Below are 22,589 nucleotides of genomic sequence, written 5' to 3'. Positions count from 1 at the left end.
AACACTGTTTACATTTGCGGGTGTACGGAGGTATGGGGCGCTTTAACGTTTTTATTTTCTTATTTATTTTATTTTTTTATTTTTACACTGTCCCTTTAAAAAATGTTGTTTTTTTTTTTTTTTTTTTTTTATTGCAGTTATAAGGAATGTAAATATCCCTTTTGACAGTAATAGGCAGTGACAGGTACTCTGTATGGAAGGATATGGGGTCTAGAAGACCCCAAATCCCTCCTTTGTACTTCAGAACTTTCAATAGCATTAAAGCATTAAATCTGGCGCCTTTAGGGCTCCAGTGAACTGGAAGTGATGTCATGACATTGCTTCCGGGTTACTAGTTCTGAGACCCGATCAAAGCGATTTCGGCTTTGTTCGGGTCTCCGGCCAGCTGGCGGACGTTCTGGCTGGTCACTTGGGCCTCCCGGTGGGACGGGAGAGCCCAGGCGAGCCGTGTGAGGGGTGGAACATCCCCTCCTGCTTGTAATAACAGCCGAGCGGCTGATTAGCCGCATTAGTTGATACTACAAGAAAGCCGACCGTCTGCTTTAAAAAAACGGTACCAGGTTGATGCGTGCAGCTATCACACCGGTATAACTCCTTCAAGCCATATACTGGGAGGGGCTGGGGAAGACCCAGCTGTCATGGTGCACGTTGGCACCAATGACAAAGTCAGAGGCAGATGGAGTGTCCTAAAGAACGATTTTAGGGACTTAGGCGCTAAATTGAGGAAAAGGACCTCCAAGGTAGTATTCTCAGGAATACTACCAGTACATCGAGCCACACCAGCAAGGCAGAGGGAGATTAGGGAAGTAAACAAGTGGCTGAAAAGCAGGTGTAGTAAGGAGGGATTTGGGTTCCTGGAGGACTGGGAGAACTTCTCAGTCGATAACCGGTACTGTAGAAGGGATGGGCTGCACCTAAATGAGGAGGGTGCAGATCAGCTGGGAATGAAGATGGCCAAAAAGTTAGAAGGGTTTTTAAACTAGGTGATGGGGGGGGGGGGGGAGCGTCCAGAGGTAGAGATAGTCAGCGCGGAACATATTTCAGAGGGTAGTATTAGGGGCATTAGTGGTAGGTTGACCAAAGCACATAAACCCAAGGTAAGTATAGTAGCAAGTCCTAGTTGCAATCTTGGAACACCCAATAAGAGGATAATATGCGACCGGTCTAAACTACGTGGCATGTTCACCAATGCCAGGAGCCTGGCGGACAAGATGGGTAAACTAGAGATACTGTTGTACCAGGAGGATTTAGATTTTGTGGGAATTTCAGAGACCTGGTTCAACAGCTCTCATGACCGGAACCGCGTATACATCTAAGGCTCGCCAGTTCCTAAATGTCTTGCAGGACAATTTTATGGGTCAGATGGTAGACGCACCAGGTAGAAATAAAGCATTACTGGATCTACTGATTACCAACAATACAGACTTGATCGCGGATGTGGAAATACGGGGCAATTTAGGTAACAGCGATCACAGGTCAATTGGCTTCAGTATAAATCACACAAATACGAAACATAAGGTGAATACAAAGACACTGAATTTCTCTAGTCATCTTCCAGGACAGCACAACCTGAGAGATGACTGGTCCACCTGACAGAAAACACAATCAACATATGAGGTTAAAAGGCCCCTCCCTTCCCCCTGCACCTCAGTTCTTTCTTGATTGTGTTTCCCGGCAGCAAAACGTATGTGTTTGGTTTTTTTTTTGTTTTTTTTTTTATAGACCTGAAGCTGATAACGGATGCCCCCCCCCCCCCCCCCCCCGCCCAGGAGCTGGACACCAAAGCCGGGGAGGGCTGCGGGTCCAGCCAGGGCTCAGTCCCTTCTCAGGGGGCCCCAATGGCCGGGGGAGAGGTTCTTCCCCGGCAAGGAGCCTCCCGGGTATAGAGGGGTATCCCGGAGCTCCTGTGGGCACATACCTCCTGCCTTTACCTTCCACCAAGTCAGGTACAGGGGTGCCGAAGGAACCGGAGCTCATGCTGGAGTCTTGGCCGCTGAAGTGGTAGAGGACGTTCGTCCCAGGCTGCTAGGAGGTGAAATTTCTGTCCCATAGTGAACGCTGTAACACTCCTGTGTTAGGAGTAAGCGTCCGGCCGGGTGGAGCAAGATGGCGCCGTTTCCGGGCGCTATCACTTCCGGTTTCCAGTCTATGCCAAAATGGCAGATCCGGAAACGCTAGAGGCCAAATCTCCCTTTCAACGGCGCAACTCCAACAAAATGGCACTGATCGTCAGCATCTGAGGAGAAACGCCATAAGACTCTGTAAAGACAGGCGGAGGCCCCACAGGTTTTCTTTATTTTACCTTCTGGATCGCCCCCTGGTACGGAACCAGCAGGGAACAGATATGAAAAGAGAGGACACAGAGGTACTTTTAGCCCAGGAAGAGGCCACAGGTGGTGAGTCCTCTTCTGTTTGGAACGTGGTGGGGTAAGAGGGGTCTTACCCACACCATGGGGGGGGGGGGGGGGCACAGGAGAAAGGGCTTAAAAACTTTGTTTGGTTGCTGCTTTTTGTCTCCTTAGAACCTAGTGGCTCTGCTCAAGGGGCCCGCAAGGCTAGGGGTAAAAACCCCCCTCCCCCCAGAACAAAAAGGTGTGGGAATTGTAACGAGAAACTCCCACAAGATCATGTAAAGCCTTTTTGTTACAGATGCATACATAAACTGTCGGGTAAGGAAACCTCACAGGTTATGAAGGACTTCCTTCTGGTACAGTCTGAGATGCTTTCTATGCTCCAATCTCTCAAGACAGTTATAGCACCTAAGGAGGTGCCTAGTACAAATAGCATAGATCCTGTCCTCCTAGAGAAGGCACTTCTTCTCAGGAAGGTATTTCAGACACATGTCAGAAAACCTCGCAGAGACCCCCATCCTCTATCACTTCGGGAGTAGAGGAGTTTGAGGACCCGAAGGGGTCAGATGAAAATTCATTAGAGGAGGGGAAAAACTCAGATTCCGAGAGCCAGGATAGTAACAGAGCTAATAGACGCCTCTTTCCCGTGGAGGACATGGGGCGTTTGCTCAGAGCAAGCTATGTCTCTGAGGATACCCCAGAACCTCCAGTTCAGGCGACAGCCCGGGATAAGATGTGAATGGGGTTGGGTAAACTTCAGTCCAGGGTATTTCCAGTCCATCAGATTCTGGAGGAGGTGATTTTGAGAGAGTGGAAGGACCCAGAAAGAAAGGTCCTTAAACTCAAAACTTGGAAAAGAAGGTTTCCCTTTGGGGAAGAAGAAGAGGAGAAGTTTTTCAAGACCCCCAAGTTAGACGCAGTCCTGTCACAGGTCTCTAAGAAATCTGACTTGTCATTTGAGGACTCAGGTAACTTAAAAGACTAAATGGACAGAAGGGCTGAGACTCTACTGCGAAGAGCGTGGGATGCCAATGCGGCAGCCATGGCTCCTGCCTTGGCGTCAGCCTGCGTAGCAGGAAATGTGGATGCTTAGGCAGGCTCTCCGACCATGTCTCTAGAGTGAGTGATTCTAAAGAAATCACAGGCTCTCTAGAGATAATAGGCAAAGCTGTGGCATGTTTAGCAGATGTGGCAGTGGAAACTGTCAGGAACACGGCTAGATCAGCAGCACTCCTTAACTCCGCAAGTCTGGATCAGGTCCTGTCACGGTCAGCAGAAAAAGCCAAGAGAGAGAGGGGCAGGAAGTTTTTTCCACATTGGCAATTGCGAGCTCTTCCCTTTGGATTAACTGCAAGCCCAAGGATTTTCACAAAGGTCCTGGCGGAGGTTGTAGCTTACCTACATCTACAGGGGGTGTCCCTTATACCCTACCTAGACGACCTTCTGGTATACGGGCAGGCTCTAGAACAGGTGGGAGTGCACGTAGGCAGAGTGATCTTCACTCTGGAATACTTGGGCTGGATAGTGAGCAGAGAGAAATCTTCTCTGGTACCATCCCAAATAAAAGTTTTCCTGGGATATCTGGTGGATACAGGGGCTCAAACTTTTTCTCACAGAGGAAAAATGGTTAAGTGGTTACAGCAGTCTCCTCTTTAATGGAACCCAGGGATTGCACTCGCAGGCAGATTATGAGGGTATAAGGTTTGATGACCTCATGTATTCCAGCGGTTCCCTGGGCTCAGCTCCATTCCAGGGAGCTGCAGTTTTTCCTTCTATCCTCCTGGGACAAAAAGAGGGAGTCATTGGACAAAAGGGTGTCCATACCAATAAGTGTAAGGGCCTCCCTAAATTGGTGGCTGGGTCAGGACAGGCTCACGTTGGGTCATCCTTGGGACCAGTGGAATCCCATAAGGATTACTACAGATGCAAGCGCTTGGGGCACTCACTTGAGGGATCTCCAGGCACAGGGAGCCTGGACTCCAACCCAGGCGAGGGCCTCCTCCAACCACAGGGAGCTCCTGGCGGTGGGTCAGGCGTTAAAAGCTTTCGGAGACAGAATTCAGGGACTACAGGTCCAAGTCCTGTCAGACAACATGACAACTGTCTCTTACCTGAACCATCAGGGGGGCACCAGGTCCAGGAAGCTACTGAATCTAGCCTTGGATATTCTAAATTGGGCCGAAGGAAACCTTCAGTCCATATCGGCGGTACGCATAAAAAAGCATATGCATATAAAAGCAGGAGAGGGGCTTCATAAAAATACAAGGTTGAGGGATCATGATTAGCATTCAGACTTTATAAAGAATGCAACAAGAAATGTAAGGGTGCAATAAGGACGGCCAAGATAGAACATGAAAGACACATAGTGGAGGAGAGAAAAAAAAATCCCAAGAAATTCTTTAAGTATGTAAACAGTAATAAAGGGAGGACAGACCATATTGGCCCCATAAAGAATGAGGAAGGACGTCTTCACGAGGGAATCGGGGGGGGGGGGGACTTCCGTAACCAAAACTGCAGTGTTTATCCTCATGACACATCACAGGAAGCACCTCCATGGTTAACAGAGGACAGAATTAAAATTAGACTTGAGAAACTTAACATTAATAAATCACCAGGACCAGATGGCTTGCATCCAAGGGTACTTGGGGAACTCCGGTAAAGTAATTGCCAGACCATTGTTCCTAATTTTTACTGACAGTCTACTGACTGGAGAGGTACCAGCTGATTGGAGAAAAGCCAATGTAGCACCGATCTTTAAAAAGGGCCCAAAATACATCCCTGGGAATTACAGACCAGTTAGCCTAACATCAATAGTATGTAAAATATTGGAGGAGATAAGGGACTATATACAAGATTTTAGTAATGAGAATGGTATCATTAGCAGTAATCAGCATGAATTCATGAAGAATCGTTCTTGCCAAACCAACCTCTACTAGCCTTCTATGAGGAGGTGAGTTGCCAGCTAGATAAAGGAAGGCCCGTAGAAGTGGTGTATCTGGATTTTGCAAAAGCATTTGACACAGTTCCCCATAAACGTTTACTGTACAAAATAAGGTCTGTTGGCATGGACCATAGGGTGAGTACATGGATTGAAAACTGTTCAGAGGGTGGTGATAAATGGGGAGTACTCGGAATGGTCAGGGGTGGGTAGTGGGGTCCCCCAGGGTTCTGTGCTGGGACCAATCCTATTTATTTTGTTCATAAACGACCTGGAGGATGGGTAAACAGTTCAATCTCTGTATTTGCGGATGATACTAAGCTAAGCGGACCAATAACTTCTCTGCAGGATGTGGAAACGTTGCAAAAAAGATCTGAACAAATTTAATGGGGTGGGCAACTACATGGCAAAGGAGGTTCAATGTAGAAAAATGTAAAATAATGTGTTTGGGTGGCAAAAATATGAATGCAACCTATACACTGGGGGGGAGAACCTCTGGGGGGAATCTAGGATGGAAAAGGACCTGGGGGTCCTAGTAGATGATAGGCTCACCAATGGCATGCAATGCCAAGCTGCTGCTAACAAAGCAAACAGAATATTGGCATGCATTAAAAAGGGGATCAACTCCAGAGATAAAACGATAATTCTCCCGCTCTACAAGACTCTGGTCCGGCCGCACCTAGAGTATGCTGTCCAGTTCTGGGCACCAGCCCTCAGGAAGGATGTACTGGAAATGGAGCGGGTACAAAGAAGGGCAACAAAGCTAATAAAGGGTCCTGAGGATATTAGTTATGAGAAAAGGTTGCAAGCACTGAACTTATTCTCTCTGGAGAAGAGACGCTTAAGAGGGGGTATGATTTCAATATACAAATACCGTACTGGTGACCCCACAATAGGAATAAAACTGTTTCGCAGAAGAGAGTTTAACAAGACATGTGGCCACTCATTAAAATTAGAAGAAAAGAGGTTTAACCTTATTCTACGTAGAGGGTTCTTTACTGTAAGAGCGGCAAGGATGAGGAATTCCTTTCCACAGGCGGTGGTCTCAGCGGTGGGGCATTGGTAGTTTCAAGAAACTATTAGATAAGCACCTGAATGACCGCAACATACAGGGATATACAATGTAATAATGACATATAATCACACACATAGGTTGGACTTGATGGACTTGTGTCTTTTTTTCAACCTCACCTACTATGTAACTATGAAGGCATTATGTCAGAGTCAAGGGGTTAAAAATGGTGCTTCTCTGTCTGCAGAAGACTGAACCAAATGGAGCTGACTTGTGAAAAGTAGACCGATGGTGCAGCTATTGCTTATAGCTGGCAGTCAGGTGTCATCTTTCCAATATATCAAAGATATTGGTTGCTTCAGTTCTTATAAACCGCCTCTGGTCTATTTTCCAATCTCAGGTGCATAACAATTGAATTTTTCTATCAAGTTATAAGCAAGCAAATTCTATATAAACATGTTTATATCACTTGTTTTTAGCTCTTTTCTGATTGCAGATTGGGAGCCGTATGCTGTGGAGTCAGAGCTACTCTTCACAAACATGAGACTAGTAATTCTTGATGAGTATTCCCTGGCGAGTGAGTGGGCAGCAAAGTACATATGTAATCGTATCATCCAGTTCAATCCAGGACCAGACAAATACTTCACTCTCGGATTACCCACAGGTTATACTCTGTCAGTTTTATTTGTTTTTGTTTTTATAGTGCTTTTTCCACTGTTTTAGGCCGGGTTCACACTATTTGCGGAGCGCTTCGCAGCAGGGATTCTGGTGCGTCCCTGTTCTCCCTTTCGGGGGGCACAATCTTTCTTGAATTCAGACCTGAAATGGAACCAAAGATGCACAGGACCCTTCGGCAGTGCGCTCCACGGCCGCCCCGGAGATGTGTGAACTGGCTCCATTGATAGCCGGCCACAGTCTCCTGTTATGCGAATTGAATGCGGAGAAACCTGCATAAGTGTGAACCCAGCCTTATTCTATAGGCTGGTTCCCACATGCAGCAGCCCATGCTGCCCCTATATCTGTGTTGGGTCACTTTTCAGAAGGTGTTAAGTAGGCAGTGAGGGTTGATATGTTGTTTAACCCTAAAAAGGCTGAACCACCAAGCCACCACTGAATGTTACATGCAGTTTACTTTTTTGCCATGGCTGTGAGGCAAAGCATCTTGGCCAAGGCCTGTGTACATCTCTGAGGGGTGCTGCACACCTTTCTTTAGGTAGGTGGTCAGGAAAGGTGTGGGCGGTAAAACTGGAGCTCAAATGTCTGCATTTACTGCCCCCTGGCAGCTCATGTGAATGATCTTTTTCATTGTAATTTTTTATTTTTTAAAGCAACGAAAAAAGATTATTAAAGAGGTTCTAAACTCTAAGGCTGGGTTCACACTATTGCCACATGCAGCTCACAGCAGTGGTCCGGGGCGTCCCTGTTTACTGTTTCAGGTCCGATTTCAGCCCGAATTTTGGGCTGAATTCGGAACTGAAACGGACCAAAAGATGCACAGGACTCCTGTGCAAATTCGCACCGGAGCTGCAGCGGAGATATGTGAACTGGCTCCAAGAGAGTCGGTCACAATCTCCTACCATGCGAATTGGATGCGGGGAAAACCACATCCAATTTGTATAGGTGTGAACCCAACCTAAAGGTTTTTTTTCCATAAAGTAGTTGTAAAGGCAGAAGCAGGAAGCTACTGATTTATTTAAAGGTAGTTTATCATCATGATACATGTAAGGGCCCATTCACACCATAGTGTTTTTTTCTGCATCAAAAAAGTATGGAAAGTAGGTTTTATGGATTCTAGGGCTGCAACTAACGATTATTTTCATAATCGATTAGTTGGTCGATTATTGTTTCGATTAATCGGTTAATAACCTTAAAAAAGAAAGTGTGCTGTATAATTTAGTTAATATGTAAAGTTTTTAAAAAAAAGCAATTTATTCTTAAATATCTCTATGCAGTGGTAAATGTAAACAACCAACTATATGGTTAGGGAGCAAAATATTGAATCCACTCTGAGAATAACAGATAGAAGAGATATACTGTATATACACTATTAGAGGAGATATACTGTATACAATGTGAAAGTGGAAACTCCTGCGCTGTCGGGGGGGGGGGGGGGGGGGGGGCTACGCTAAAAGGACACTGCTGCAACACCTAAATACTGATCCAAGGCAGGACAAATAAGACAAAAGTGGTAGTTGCACTGTGATGAAGGGGGGGAAGCTACAAAGATGACTACAGTGGCAGAGTGAACTAAAAAAGCAGAAACGGGCCAATGCATGAATGGATCCTACATGCTAAAAGAACATGGTGGGGACATGGTGGGGATGCAGTGCAGTGCAACGTAGCTGATCAACATGACTATAATGTTGCAGGCAGACAAAGCCTAATATATAAAGGTAATTGTGAAACAGTGACTGCTTGAATATAGCAAAGCAAAAATGCATATACTAACACAAATAGGATGAATAATGACACAATGCAAAAAAAAAAAATATATATGTGGGCTAGTGCCCCATTAGCAAAAACGTGCCAAATCCTGGTGAACCACAAGTGACAAATCCCTAGGACAAACATGAATATTAGTTCTATCATCCAGTCCAAAAAACAAAAACTCGTGATGAGAGACACAAAACAATTCCAATCGTGAAGGGAAGGGGGATCTTAAGTGAGGACACCTCCCTGTTTGCAAGCCGCTTACCTTACAGCTGTAAGGTGTACAGCCTGTGTTGCAAATGACCCGCAGGTGTAGACGTTCCGTGTATAAGGTAGTGACAAGGTAGCTTGGCATGTTCATCATTGTCACTACCTTATACACGGAACGTCTACACCTGCGGGTCATTTGCAACACAGGCTGTACACCTTACAGCTGTAAGGTAAGCGGCTTGCAAACACGGAGGTGTCCTCACTGAAGATTCACGATTGGAATTGTTTTGTGTTTCTCATCACGAGTTTTTGTTTTTTGGACTGGATGATAGAACTAATATTCATGTTTGCCCTAGGGATTTGTCACTTGTAGTTCACCAGGATTTGGCACGTTTTTGCTAATGGGGCACTAGCCTATATATATATTTTTGCATTGTTTCATTATTCATCCTATTTGTGTTAGTATATGCATTTTTGCTTTGCTATATTCAAGCAGTCACTGTTTCACAATTACTTTTTATATATTAGGCTTTGTCTGCCTGCAACATTATAGTCATGTTGATCAGCTACGTTGCACTGCACTGCATCCCCACCATGTTTTTAGCATGTAGGATCCATTCATGCATTGGCCCGTTTCTGCTTTTTTAGTTCACTTTGCCACTGTAGTCATACTGTAAACACTATTAGAAGAGAAATACAGTTCTTTGGCCAATTTGTTGTTGGGCAGATGAAAAAATACAAATTGCTGCAAAAATGCATTACATGCTTTTCTGCAGCTTCTCCATTGAAGTATATTGAACCAAAAAAGCACCGTTTTGCGTTAAAACAAAAAAAAAAGCCCTTGACCCTTTCCAAGTACGCAGCCGCTAAAAAAAAGCATAGATGTGAACGTGTCCCATAGAAAACCATGTTAAATGAACTATAGTGTGTTTCTGCAAAAAGCACCAAAAAACACAAAGTTGTGAACCAGGTCTAAGACGTTTAGTAACATAATGGGGTTAAAAAAAACTAAAATGAGCCCTTTATAGTACAAAAAAAGCAAATAATCGCTACTGTAAGGGGTTCATTTTTTTTACTGTAGAACTGTGAAAGTAATATTTACAGTAGCGATTATTTGCTCTTTTTGTACTATAAAGGGCTAATTTTATTATTTTTAACCCCATTATGTTACTGGCCAATTAATCGATTATGAAAATAGTAATCGATTAATTTCATAATCTATTAGTTGTCGATTAATCGATTAGTTGTTTCAACCCTAATGGATTCCAATGGCATAGTTCACACCAGCGCAGTGCTTTTCAGTTCCAGGAAAAAAGTACAATGTGCTACTTTTTTTCCTGCCCAGAACTGTACTGGAACGCAGTAAAATGCATCAAAAAAGTGCTAATGTGCATGCAGAAATGCATCCGGAACTAATCTGGAGGACGTTTTTGTGGTGTCAACTGGCACTAGAAGATCCCATTTTTTTTTTTAAATAATCGTATTAATTGTGTAAATGTTTTAAAAATCAGCTTTGTTGTGTATAATTCAAATTGTATATGTGTATGGGGGAGCCATATTTGCTTATTACATATACAGGATTTGCTTTGTGGCTTTCAGTGCTACACAGTGGATGCTCCTTCATATACAGCGTGTAAAATAAGTATTGAACAAGTTGCCATTTTCTAGGTAAATATATTTCTAAAGGTGCAATTGACAGGAATTTGTCACCACATGTCGGTAACGATCCATGCAGTCCATACATAAAAAGAAATCAAAACAAAATGTTTAGAGATTGAAGCGGAGTTCCAGCCAAAAGGGGAACTTCCGCTTATCCTTTCGGGGGGGGGGGGGGGGGGCGAGTATATGTTTTTGACAGGTACCGTTGCCCACTTGACTTCTTGGAAGTTCGGCCCCCCTCCTCTTTCCTCTGCCGCCGGGCCAATTTGAAAGTGCAGCGTGTTTCACACATACGCAGTAGGGAAACCGAAAGGCTTTCCAGGAATGGCGACAGCTGCAGTCGATCTGAAGATCGGCTGGGGTGCCCACATCACAGGCTCCCTGGACAGGCAAGTGTCCATATATTAAAAGTCAGCAGCTGCAGTATTTGTAGTGGGGGGCTGGACCTCCTCTTGTGTGTAATGTGTGTAATAAAATGGAATGACACAGGGAAAAAGCATTGAATATGCTAACTGAAATTTATTTAATACTTTGCACAAAATCCTTTGTTGGTGATGACAGCTTCAAGACGCCTCCTGTATGGAGAAACTAGTTGCATGCATTATTTTGGCTCATTCTTCCACAAACACTCTTCAAATATTGAAGGTTCATTGGGCCTCTTCTATAAACTCTGATCTTTAGTTCTTTCCATAGATTTCTATTGGATTCAAGTCAGGTGATTGGCTGGGCCATTCTAGGATCTATATTTTCTTTCTTTGAAACCAAATGAGTTTCTTTGGCTTTGTGTTTGGGATCATTGTCCTGCTGACGTGTACACCCTCATTTCATCTTCATCATCCTGGTAGATGGCAGCAGATTTTTATCAAGAATGTGTTGGATACATTTTTCCTTTCATCCTTCCTTCGTTGATATGAAGTTTGCCAGTACCATATGCTGAAAAAGAGACCCGCACCATGATGTTCCCACCTCCTTACTTCACTGATGGTATTGTTTTTTGGGGTGATGTGCGGTGCCATTTGACCTCCAAACATGGTGTGTATTATGGCATCCAAAGAGTTCAATTTTTGTCTCATCTGACCAGACTATATTCTCCCAGTATTTCACAGACTTGTCTAAATGTTGTACAGCAAACTTTAAACGATCTTCAACGTGCTTTTTTTTTCAGCAATTGGGTCTTGTGTGGTGAGCATGCATACATGCCATGGTGGTTGAGTGCATTACTTCTTGTTTTCTTTGAAACAATTGTACCTGCTAATTCCAGGTCTTTCTGAAGCTCTTCACAAATTCTTTTCACTCCTCTGTCAGAAATCTTGCGAGAAGCACCTTGTGGTGGCCGATTTGTGGTGAAATGTTCTTTCTACCTCCGGATTATGGCCGCAGCAGTGCTCATTGGAACATTCAGAAGTTTAGAAATACTTCTGTAACCAATGCCATCAGTATGTTTTGCAACAATAAGGTTGTCAAGGTCTTGAGAGAGCTCTTTGCTTTTAACAATCATGAGATGTTTCTTGTGTGACACCTTGGTAATGAGACACCTTTTTATAGGCCATCAGTTGAGACTAAACCAGCTGATATTATTTGCACTGACAAGGGGCAGGACTGCTTTCTAATTGCTGATAGATTTCAGCTGGTGTCTTGGGTTTTCATGCCTTTTTTTTTTTTTTTTTTGCACCTACCTTTCTTCATGTGTTCAATGTTTTTTTTTTTTCCCTGTCTCATTCTATTTTATTACACATAACTTAATTTCTGAACTTATTTATTTTGGTGTCTTTGTATGTATGGATTGCATGGGTTGTTACGTGGTGAAACTTTCATGTCAATAGCACCTTTTAGAAATATATTTGCCTAGAAAAATGGTGACATGCTCAATATTTTTTTTTTACCCACTGTAAGTCAAGCCTAAGTGATTGAAGACAATGCACTTTCTGACTGACAATGACTGACACCTTAATTAGTAAAGTATATATAAACCCCAAACCCCAATGTTACACATTGCAGCTTACCAGTCCTTTGATGCGGTGGCTGCATTGGTTTTGTTTTCCAGGCTTTTCTTTATTTTCGCCTGGTAATGTGGCAAATAACACACCTCCTGTCCCTGTTTATTCCTGCAGTAAATCTATAGAAGGATCCATGAGTGCCACCCAGCCTGCACTACAAACGTGTTTGCTTTTGTATTTCTCTGTTAAGTAAGGGTTAATTAGATTTATAGAAGGGGGGGACAGTTCACCCTACAGTAGGTGACAAGGACACTTCATTACTGACAAGATCAGCAGGTATTGGCTGTACTTGCTGAAAATGTTCTTGGCCTGAAACCTATAAATGAGTGGAACAGCCACATCCTAAGACTAAGCTGCAATATATTACATATTTGTTCCTTTTAGGAGGAAGACAAAGTGAATGTAAACTGTTTGCTCCCTCTAGTGGCTAATCTACAAATCTCTAACAAGACCAAGCTTGTCAAATTGTGAAAATCGCATAAAAAATTTACACTGAAAATGTAAAGTCTGAAATAATTTATTCAGTAAAAACACAGGACACCGTCTCTTTAAAAGGATAGCATAATTTGCTTAGTATTAAATAATAAGCACTTTATATATTTTTGTTTCTTGTTATTCAGGTAACAATACAAATGATACTTTTTAAAATTCAACTTGACTCAAAGTGTTTGTCTAATGCCCTGTACACACAGGCGGACTTTTCGGCAACAAAGGTCCGACAGTCTTTCCAACGAACGGACTTGCCTACACACGATCACACCAAAGTCCGACAGGTTCGTACGTGATGACGTACACCGGACTAAAATAAGAAAGTTGATAGCCAGTAGCCAATAGCTGCCCTAGCGTTGGTTTTCGTCTGTCGGACGAGTGGATTTTTCGACCGGACTCAAGTCCGTCGGACAAATTTGAAACGTGTTCCAAATCTAAAGTCCGTCAGATTTTCGACCGAAAAAGTCCACTGCGGGTCCGATGAAGCCCACACGCGGTTGGATTGTCCGCCAGATTCAGTTCGTCGGACCAGTCCGGTCAAAGAGTCCGCTCGTGTGTACGCGGCATTAGTTTTGTGAGAGAATAGGTAAGGGTTATCCCCCCCTTTTTATTTTTTTCATCTGTCTGTTCCTATAAGGTCATTGGATGGAAGGGATGAAAGCATTATTTTTGTAGAATGGTGAAAGTTTGGAAGCTTTTCCAGAGAGGCGTTTTAATGCACACCTTGCAGTAAAGTACAGGGTTTTCTCAAATTGCCTGGGCCCTCTCCCCTTCACAAATCACATACTGTTGGTAAGTGTAAAATATTTATATCTAAGTATAGCTTTATACTTGCTTTGTCTCTGCCTTCCACATTACTGGGTGTAACATGTCACTGTCAAAAAGACACACCAGTCTATTGCAAGAGTGTCTTCACGCAAGATTTTGCTTGCTCTGTATTTCCCAGGATTTAGCTGAAGACAGAACATGGGGTGAGAAGTATAAACCCAAACTTTTTTTTCTTTATGGATACATTTATACTTTCTGATTTATTTGTGAAGGGGTAAGGGCCTGCACAAAGTAAAGTAAAAAAAGTGGATTTTGGTTCCCTTCAAACAGACTTTTCTCCATGTTCTGCATTTCATTGTTATGGAAGACTACTTGTCCAGGCCATGTAAAAATACACATTGGAGTACTGTTTACATGAGTCTAGATTAGCTGAAATATTACACCATACTGTTACTGTGTCCTAGATCTGCCATTTGTTGATAGGTGACGTTTGTGACAAGATGAAATCTATGTTTTAAAAGAAGTTTTATATGTGGATTAATTTTATAGACTGTGCATATTTATTTTCTACAGGGAGCACACCATTGGGATGTTACAAAAAACTTATTGAGTACCATAAAAATGGAGACTTATCCTTCAAATATGTGAAGACTTTTAATATGGATGAATATGTAGGTGAGTTGACTACGTGAATGGTATAAATGGTGTTTGCTTTTATTTTTTTGTAATTTGATCTTTGCCCTTCTTTGCACTGAAATAGCTAACTGGATACATGGGGACTACTGACAGTATAAGGCTCGGTTCACACAGGGGCAACACGACTTACAGCGCGACTTTGCAAGGTGACATGGAGGCGACTTCAGCGTGACTTTGAGCAACCTACAAAGCGACTTAAAGTTGCCTCCAGGACAGGCAACTTTGGCTGTGGCCAATCACAGAATAATCAGCTCTCTGGGAGGGAGGGGTTTGCCTGGGTAAACAATTTTCTTTTCCTGTAAAGTCACTTCAATATAGATGGGAGATCCGACTTGGAGGCGACTTCCATTGAAATTTTTGGGTACAAGTCGCCTTGAAGTATTACAGGAACCTTTTCTGACGTCGAAGGGACTTCTGTAGTGTACATTAAGATGGCTCTCATTAACTATAATGGAATTTCTGATGTCAAGCGACTTGGGGCGACTTGAGGTCTGACAAGTCGGATCCCAATTTGCGGTAGTGTGAACCGAGCCTTACGGAAAGATTGGGTCAAGAAATTTCCAAAATTTAATTATTCATTTTTGAGCAGTGTGCCATGGTGGTGATCTATTATGAAGTCCATTACAGATAACAAGGGACAACATTATGGCTTACTGTAGGTTTTTCATTGATCTGTTTTTTAAGGTGTTGATGGATAGAAGAGAATACATACTACATTGTATAGTACAACATATTATATACTATGATAAAAAAGTTTAAAATAATAGTTAGAACTCTATAATGCACTGTCAGCCAATCAAAATAAAACATACCACAGGACAATAATGGTATGAAACTGGCTATTAAAGCCAAATCGTAGCAACCGTTAAAGTGGTTGTTAACCCACCAGTGTAATTTTACACTATCCTCTCTGGTTATGTATGTAATGTCCCCCTGTAATTGTGCTTTATAAAAAAAAAAAAGCAGTATATACCTTGTTTACGGAGCGCTGATCTGACCTGCCTCCTCTCTCAGCCCGACAGATGCAGCGGGCAGGGCAGAGGATCCCCCACTGATGTCAGTCAGGGAGGAGAGAGGTGGCCCTGTCCGCTGCAGCTGGAATGTGAGAGGGGTCAGACCAGCGCTCTGTAAACAAGGTATATACTGCATTATTTTTATAAAGCACACTCACAGGGGGATATTGCATACATAACCAGAGAGGCTAGTGTGAGAAATTAGAGCGGAGGGGGCGGGCACAGGCATGAAGCTGACAGGCAGGCAGGGAGGGGGGAGAGAGCACAGAGGAGGACAGAGGACTGTGCTGTGTAACATGCTTTTAAGGAACAGGATCTTTATTTTTATTTTTTTTAGGTCAACAAACGCTTTAACCGCTTACTGACCACCCGCCGTTGATAGACGGTGGCAGAATGGCACTCCTGCGTGGATAGCTGTTCGACGGGCACTTTAAAAAATCTAGGGTGCCCGCCATGTGACTTAGGAGCCTGTGCATGTGGCCGGCAGCCGCGATGGCTGTCGGCTACCTACGATTGCTCCTGAGAAGGAGAGAACTGAGTTCTGTCAATGTAAACAGACAGATCTCCGTTCTTTCAGGGGTGAGGAGAGCGATCTGTTGTTCCTACTGCTTAGGAACAACAATCGGTCTCTTCCCCCAGGCAGTCCCATCCCCCCCCAGTTAGAATCACTCCCTAGGACACACATTTTAACCCCTTGATCGCCTCCTAGTGTTAACCCCTTCCCTGCCAATGATATTTATACAGTAATCAGTGGCTATTTATAGCTCTGATTGCTGTATAAATGTCAATGGTCCCAAAATGGTGTGAAAAGTGTCCTATCTGTCCGCAATGTCACAGTCCCAATAAAAATTGCAGATCGCCGCCATTACTAGTAACTTTTGCACAAACCAATATACGCTTATTGCGTTTAGTTTTACCAAATATATGTAGACTACATATTGGCCTAAACTGATGAAGAAATTAGTTTTTTTTATATATTTTTTGGGGGATATTTATTATAGCAAAAAGTAAAAAATATAGCTTTTTTTTTTTTCCGAAATAGTCTTTTTTTTGTTTTATAGTGCAAAAAATAAAAACCGCATGGGTGATCAAATACCACCAAAAGAAAGCTCTATTTGTGGGAAAAAAAGGACGTCGATTTTGTTTGAGTACAGTGTCGCACAGCCGCGCAATTGTCAGTTAAAGCGACGTAGCGCTGTATCGCAAAAAATGACCCGGTCAGGAAGGCCATTTTTTGTAGTACAAAGTATTGTGTGTTTTTACATGCCACCAGCATATGTATTTGAATCTGCCTTGTTTCAGGCTCCTGATGAGTCTTTCACATAAGCAGGGAGAGTGAAAGTCAGCAGTGTAAGCCATCTGGACTTTGCACAGTGCCTGGCATGCTTAAGCAGATACCATGCTTTTTTATAGGAAGGGAGAGCAAAGGGAAGACCTAAACAGTGTGCTGCCACTCCTTTCATTGTCCAATCATAGGTTGAGTGGAGAAGTGAATAAAAAAAACAGCTGTCCCCCTCTTAGAACACAACAGCTAAGCAGGGGAGATCACTATACTAACTTTGCATAGTTAGTACAGCAGCGCCGACCAGAGCTGACTTTGTGTTTTTTTTTTTTTTATTCAACCCACTGGGTTGAACGGAAAAAACTAATAGTGTGTACCAGGCTTAAGGAAGCAGAAGTTTAACAGCCATTTTTCCTATTTTCAGATGGGTGATTAACTTTACCATGATTACAGAGAATGGAGGGTGCTGTATTGTGCACACAGAGGATGCTTCAAGTCAAAACACTTAATTTGAACCTTATCTTTAATGTGAATCTACTTCTAAACCCCCTCTTAACAGCCAGAAAACTGACCCAAACTGTTCTCCTGATCCTAAAGTGGATCATTAAGAGTAGCAGTTTGTGAACTCTCATTGCGGTTTTGTATTTATATCTAAAGCCAGAACTTTTTTCTTTAGTTTTAGATTGATGAGGTGATAGGACCGCTGTCGGGGATCCATATTGGGGAGAGTTACCCTCTTTATATGTCTTCGTTACCATTATCACTAGGACAGAAAGTAAAGGGAAATACAAACATGCGAGTTCCTGATGTATACATCTAATGTAAAATTGGGGATGTGTTATAGGACTTCCCAGGGACCACCCAGAGAGCTACCATTCATACATGTGGAACAACTTCTTCAAACACATTGATATCGACCCTAATAATGCACACATCCTGGATGGAAATGCAGAGGATTTACAGGCCGAATGTGATGAACTTGAGAGGAAGATCAAAGAAGCTGGTGGCATTGAGCTATTCGTTGGAGGTATTTCATGAAACTGTGTTGTTATTGTTGTTGTTGCACATATCTTTGTCAGGATTTTTATTGTTTGCACATGAGGGCTGAACATTTTTACAACCTAATTACTGAAGACTTGCTTATGTGCCTGCAACTTTTAAGATTCATATCATATTTTCTATTACAACTTGTATCTGCAGTTTTCTTTAACATGGATGAAAGTTTCCACCTACAAACAAGGTTCGGTATTGCTGGCGCTTTGTATGTGGAGATTATGCATAAGGCCTATTTCAGACGAAGCGGAATCCCTCCAAGCGGATCTGTCTGCTCAGTGGGGGATCTCTCCGCTGGTCCCCGTTGAGCAGGTGAAATGACAGGTCTGTGTCCTCTACGCTATGCAGAGCAGACACGGACACACTGTTTTCTTTGGAGCAGTCGGATGGAAGCGGACTACCTGTCCGTTTCCATCGGATTGCCCTCTAATCCACCAGACGGATGGGGAATGGATCTCCATCTGTCTGTTTTTAGCGGACCGGATTAGATGCCGGTGGGTGACAGCGGACATATTCCTGCTGACATCCGCCGCCCTGTAGAGAACAGTGGGTGGTCCGATTGGTCGGGTCTGCCTGAAAAATGGAGAGGCGGACCCGATCGGTCTGCTGGTGTGAAAGGGGGGTGTTGCATCTTAAAGCCCTGCACCAAGATAATTTCCACTCCTTCCCACCACCCCCATCTTAAACTTGATCTAAATGCCTTTTTTTTTTTTTTTTTTACATAACATTAATATGGTTGTAAACCTCAGACATGAAATATGAACAATGCATATCCCTCTATAGTGTGTACTTGTGTCTATCCAGAGGACTGTGTGTCATTTCTGTCTGCTGCTTCGTTCCATACTGCATGAGTTGCTTCTGAAAGGTCTTTCTGAGTACCAGATAAAAAAAAAGTGATGGGAGAGAGCGTCACCTGATTTTTATAAATTTTTAATACGTTTTATAAATTCTGGAATTCAAACAAATGTAGAGAAGAGAAGCCTGCAGATAAACAGATACAAAGTATCTAGAAAGATTGGTTTCATCTCTGTATCACCAATCACTTCACTGGGTATATGTAAGGGTTTACAACCACTTTAAGCAACAGTTAAAAGATGCAAAAGGTGTCCAGGTGTTCATGTCAGAGCCTGCATGATGTGGACACTTCCTATTTGATGTCCAGTGATGGGGTCCCCTCAGAATCCAGAAAAGAACAATGCCATCACAGGGGGGGCAGTACAAACCCAGAAACCTTGGGCTTCATTTGCACAGCTGGATTTGTGGTCCCCCCACACCCAGAATTGGCGCTGATAAGGGACGTGAAGAGGGGACTTGGGTGAGTATATTGGACTTCACATGGTAAGGAGCAAAATGCCTGGTAGGATGGGTTGGGGGGAGAGGGGTAACAAAATAGATTTAGTTTGGAATGGGGCATTAATGCAGCAGAGAAAATTCTATATTCTATGCTTGTCGGAGAGGCTGGTTATATGACTGACCAGTCACCTGACTCATCTTTTTTTTTTTTTTTTTTCCCCCTATTTATTTTAATAATGCTGGCTTTGGAGTCTTGAGGCCATCAAAGTACAAAGCACATTTATTTCTCTAAATTAGTATGGCCATATACCAGATAATTCTTGACATGACCCTTAAAGGATACCTTCATTCTGCAGTTTTCTCATGTAAATTTGTGTTTAGCCAGCTTTGTATTATTCTTCTGCTACCAAACTTTTGTCTTTCCTCCATAGGTATTGGACCGGATGGTCATATTGCCTTTAATGAGCCTGGGTCCAGTCTGGTATCCAGGACAAGATTAAAGACTTTGGCAATGGATACTATTCTGGCAAATGCTAAATATTTTGATGGAGATCTTTCTAAGGTCCCGACAATGGCCTTAACAGTTGGTGTGGGTACAGTGATGGATGCCAAAGAGGTAGCGGTTTTATGTTTATTTTATATGCATTGTATTGTAATTATGTAAAGAGTAATCTCATTTGGAATAGTATTTTTTAAGAGAAAAATCATACAGCTCAAGTTTTTATCTTGGGGCTTTTCAGCTGTTTATTTCTGTTTTGTAATTCTACTAGGGAATTTAGTGCACCATTTTGTGATCTGCACACATTGGGGTTTATTTACTAAAGCTGGAGAGTGCAAAATCGGGTGCAGCTCTGCATAGAAAACCAATCAGCTTCCAGGTTTTATTGTCAAAGCCTAATTGAACAAGCTGAGGCTAGAAGCTGGTTACCATACATAGCTGCACCAGATTCTGGGTGAACCAGTTATAGTAAATCTGCCCCATTGTGCTTTGTGTCTTGCTCAAATTTCAGCACAGAACCATCTGCATTGAGTTTGCATGTCATCCCTTTTTATTTCTCCAATTTCAATCACCACCTCACCTTTTAGTTGGTTTCTTTCCAAATCTTCTACAGTGTATTTGTAGCACATTAAGTGGGTACATGAAACTGTAAGTGGTATTCAGCCACATAAATGCAACAAGTTGGAATTTACTTTAAAAAAAAAAGAAGTATCAGTTTAAAGGCAAACTCTATTTAAAAGGACAGTAGTGTATTTTTTTTTTTAATCAAAAAGGGTTTTATTGCTCATAAAAAACAAACAGTACATTTATACATGAACCATAATCATCAATTTTTTCCTCAAGTATTAAAATAGCCATCAATCAAGTGTTATAGTTTACAACTTAAAACTTTCAACATTCGGACTATATGTCCCATCTGATTTAACCAGAAGTATGTTCTCCAGTTACCGCACATCTTCCTCCTCCATCACACATTTTCTACAGCTACGTGTCATATTCGTCGTGTGGCCTATCTCCCAACCACCTGACAGATACCTCATTCCGTCTTTGAATTCAAGCACTTCTTAACATTCTCATCTGTACCAATTCCATGGGGCTTATTCCAGGCACATCTAACCACGGGTCCCACAGTCTATCAAATTTTCCAGGGCTCCCCCTGTGCTGGTATATATATTTTTCCATTATAAGTGTTTTTCCCATGTTTTGTATCCATGTTTTGCAACTAGGTGGCGTAGCAGATTTCCATCCCATCAGTATTATCTTCCTAGCCTGAAACAGTGCCCGTGCAAAGGCGACCCTCGTCACCTCCTCCGTAATCATCACCTCCAAAAACTCCCAGTAAACAACACAACGGATCTAGGGGGACATTGGCCTGGAACACCTGATTTAGTGTAGCCAGGACCTCCATCCAGTACCTATGGAGTTTTGGGCAACGCCAAAGGAGGTGAATCAGGTCCCCAGCTGCAGCCCTGCATCTGCCACATAGTGAGTCTGGTGCTCTGCCCCTTTCTGTATAACTTTACAGGGGTATAATGTACTCTCAATAGGATATATAGTTGGGAGACCTTTTGCGCCACGTTTAGTGAGCAGGTGTTAACCGCTTGCAAAGCTTCTTCTCACACCTCCCTGGATATGGGGCCCACATCCGCCTCCCACTGAGCAGCCGCCCTTGTGGGATACCCTTCTAAAAATGGCGATAATAGCATGTTATAGCATTGTGAGATTATGCCTTTAGTCTCTGACACCTCCTGCATCATATGAAAAACCGGTGTGGGGGACTGGGACCAATCTGTTGCATCCCCTTGTGCTTTAATTGCATGCTGTAGTTGTAAATAATAAAATAACATACTGGTAGGCAGAGAATATTTAGCTTGTAAGTCCTTGAAAGATAACAATGTTCCATTACTAAAAAATCTGATTCAAATGAGTGATACCCCTGCAGTGCCACCTGGGCCCTTGCTGGATCTTGGCTAGTTCTGCATATGTTTTATTTTCCCAAAGCGGGCTATACTTGGTGAAGCCTGTCACATTTTGCAGTTGTTTAGCCTTGTTCCAAACCTTCTGAATAAGTGTATATGTGGGCCTTTGGAAAAGATGAGCCTCCAATCCCCCGGGTACTGACTCCGCCCCTGTGCCCATCAGCATAAGCTTAGCCAATGAGCCCATCGGCGAAGGGGCCATGGCACCTATCAGATGCTGCAATTGTGCTGCCAAGTAGTATATCCAGGGATTGGGGAGGACGAGGCCTCCCCCCTCCTTTTGATTCTGGGGGGTTTGGTGTGCCACAACAGCCGAAATAGGGAGTTAACCACTCTGAATATCTTCAGTGTAATAACTACCGGCGTGTTATGTAGCATGTACAGAAATTGTGGCATCAGAATCATCTTTATGTGATTCACTTTCCCTGCCAGGAACATTTTAAGTTTATTCCATACATTTATTTTATCTCTAAACCGCGATAGCAGAGGGTAGATATTCAGGCTACAGAATTCAGTAAGTTTGGGTGAGATGTTTATACCGAAGTATTTAAAGGTAGATACTATGGGTATCTGGCTCGGGGGTCTTTCATTAGTTATCGGCGATCCATCTATAAACATTAACACAGATTTAGTCCAGTTAATAGTGAGGCCTGAAAAGTGGCCAAATTTCGTTATAAGGGACATTACCTGATCTAGGGATCCCTCCGCGTCTTCCAAGAACAGACGCATGTCATCGGCGTAGAGCATGATTTTTTTCGTGCAATTCGCCATACCGAAAATCCCTAATCTGTGGGCAATCTCTCACCTGTGCCGCAAGGGGCTCTATAGCCAATGCATAGAGCAGGGGAGACAGAGGGCACCCCTGTCTAGTCCCCCTGCCCAGTCCAAAGGCATGTGACATTCTATCTGCCATACGTATG

General features: G+C 43.0%; 1 protein-coding gene across 5 annotated transcripts in view; it reads left to right on the top strand.

Moving 5' to 3' along the window:
- The window catches only part of GNPDA2 (glucosamine-6-phosphate deaminase 2), a 31,997-nt gene that overhangs the window by 4,235 nt on the left and 5,173 nt on the right, over positions 1 to 22,589 (top strand). For 2 of the 5 annotated variants that reach the window (XM_073608493.1, XM_073608492.1), the window contains exons 2-5: positions 6,798 to 6,965; positions 14,428 to 14,529; positions 17,690 to 17,872; positions 19,623 to 19,807. In XM_073608493.1, coding sequence (XP_073464594.1) covers positions 6,842 to 6,965; positions 14,428 to 14,529; positions 17,690 to 17,872; positions 19,623 to 19,807 — 594 coding nt within the window. In that variant the 5' untranslated portion in view covers positions 6,798 to 6,841. Of the gene's footprint in view, positions 1 to 6,797; positions 6,976 to 14,427; positions 14,530 to 17,689; positions 17,873 to 19,622; positions 19,808 to 22,589 lie in introns of all 5 variants that reach the window. The other 3 variants (XM_073608494.1, XM_073608495.1, XM_073608496.1) reach the window with 2 other exon arrangements.

Source organism: Aquarana catesbeiana, linkage group LG01, assembly GCF_042186555.1.
Source record: "Aquarana catesbeiana isolate 2022-GZ linkage group LG01, ASM4218655v1, whole genome shotgun sequence".
NCBI lineage: Eukaryota > Metazoa > Chordata > Amphibia > Anura > Ranidae > Aquarana > Aquarana catesbeiana.
Note: the sequence above shows the minus strand (reverse complement) of the source record. Positions and strands in the feature narration are given on the sequence as shown.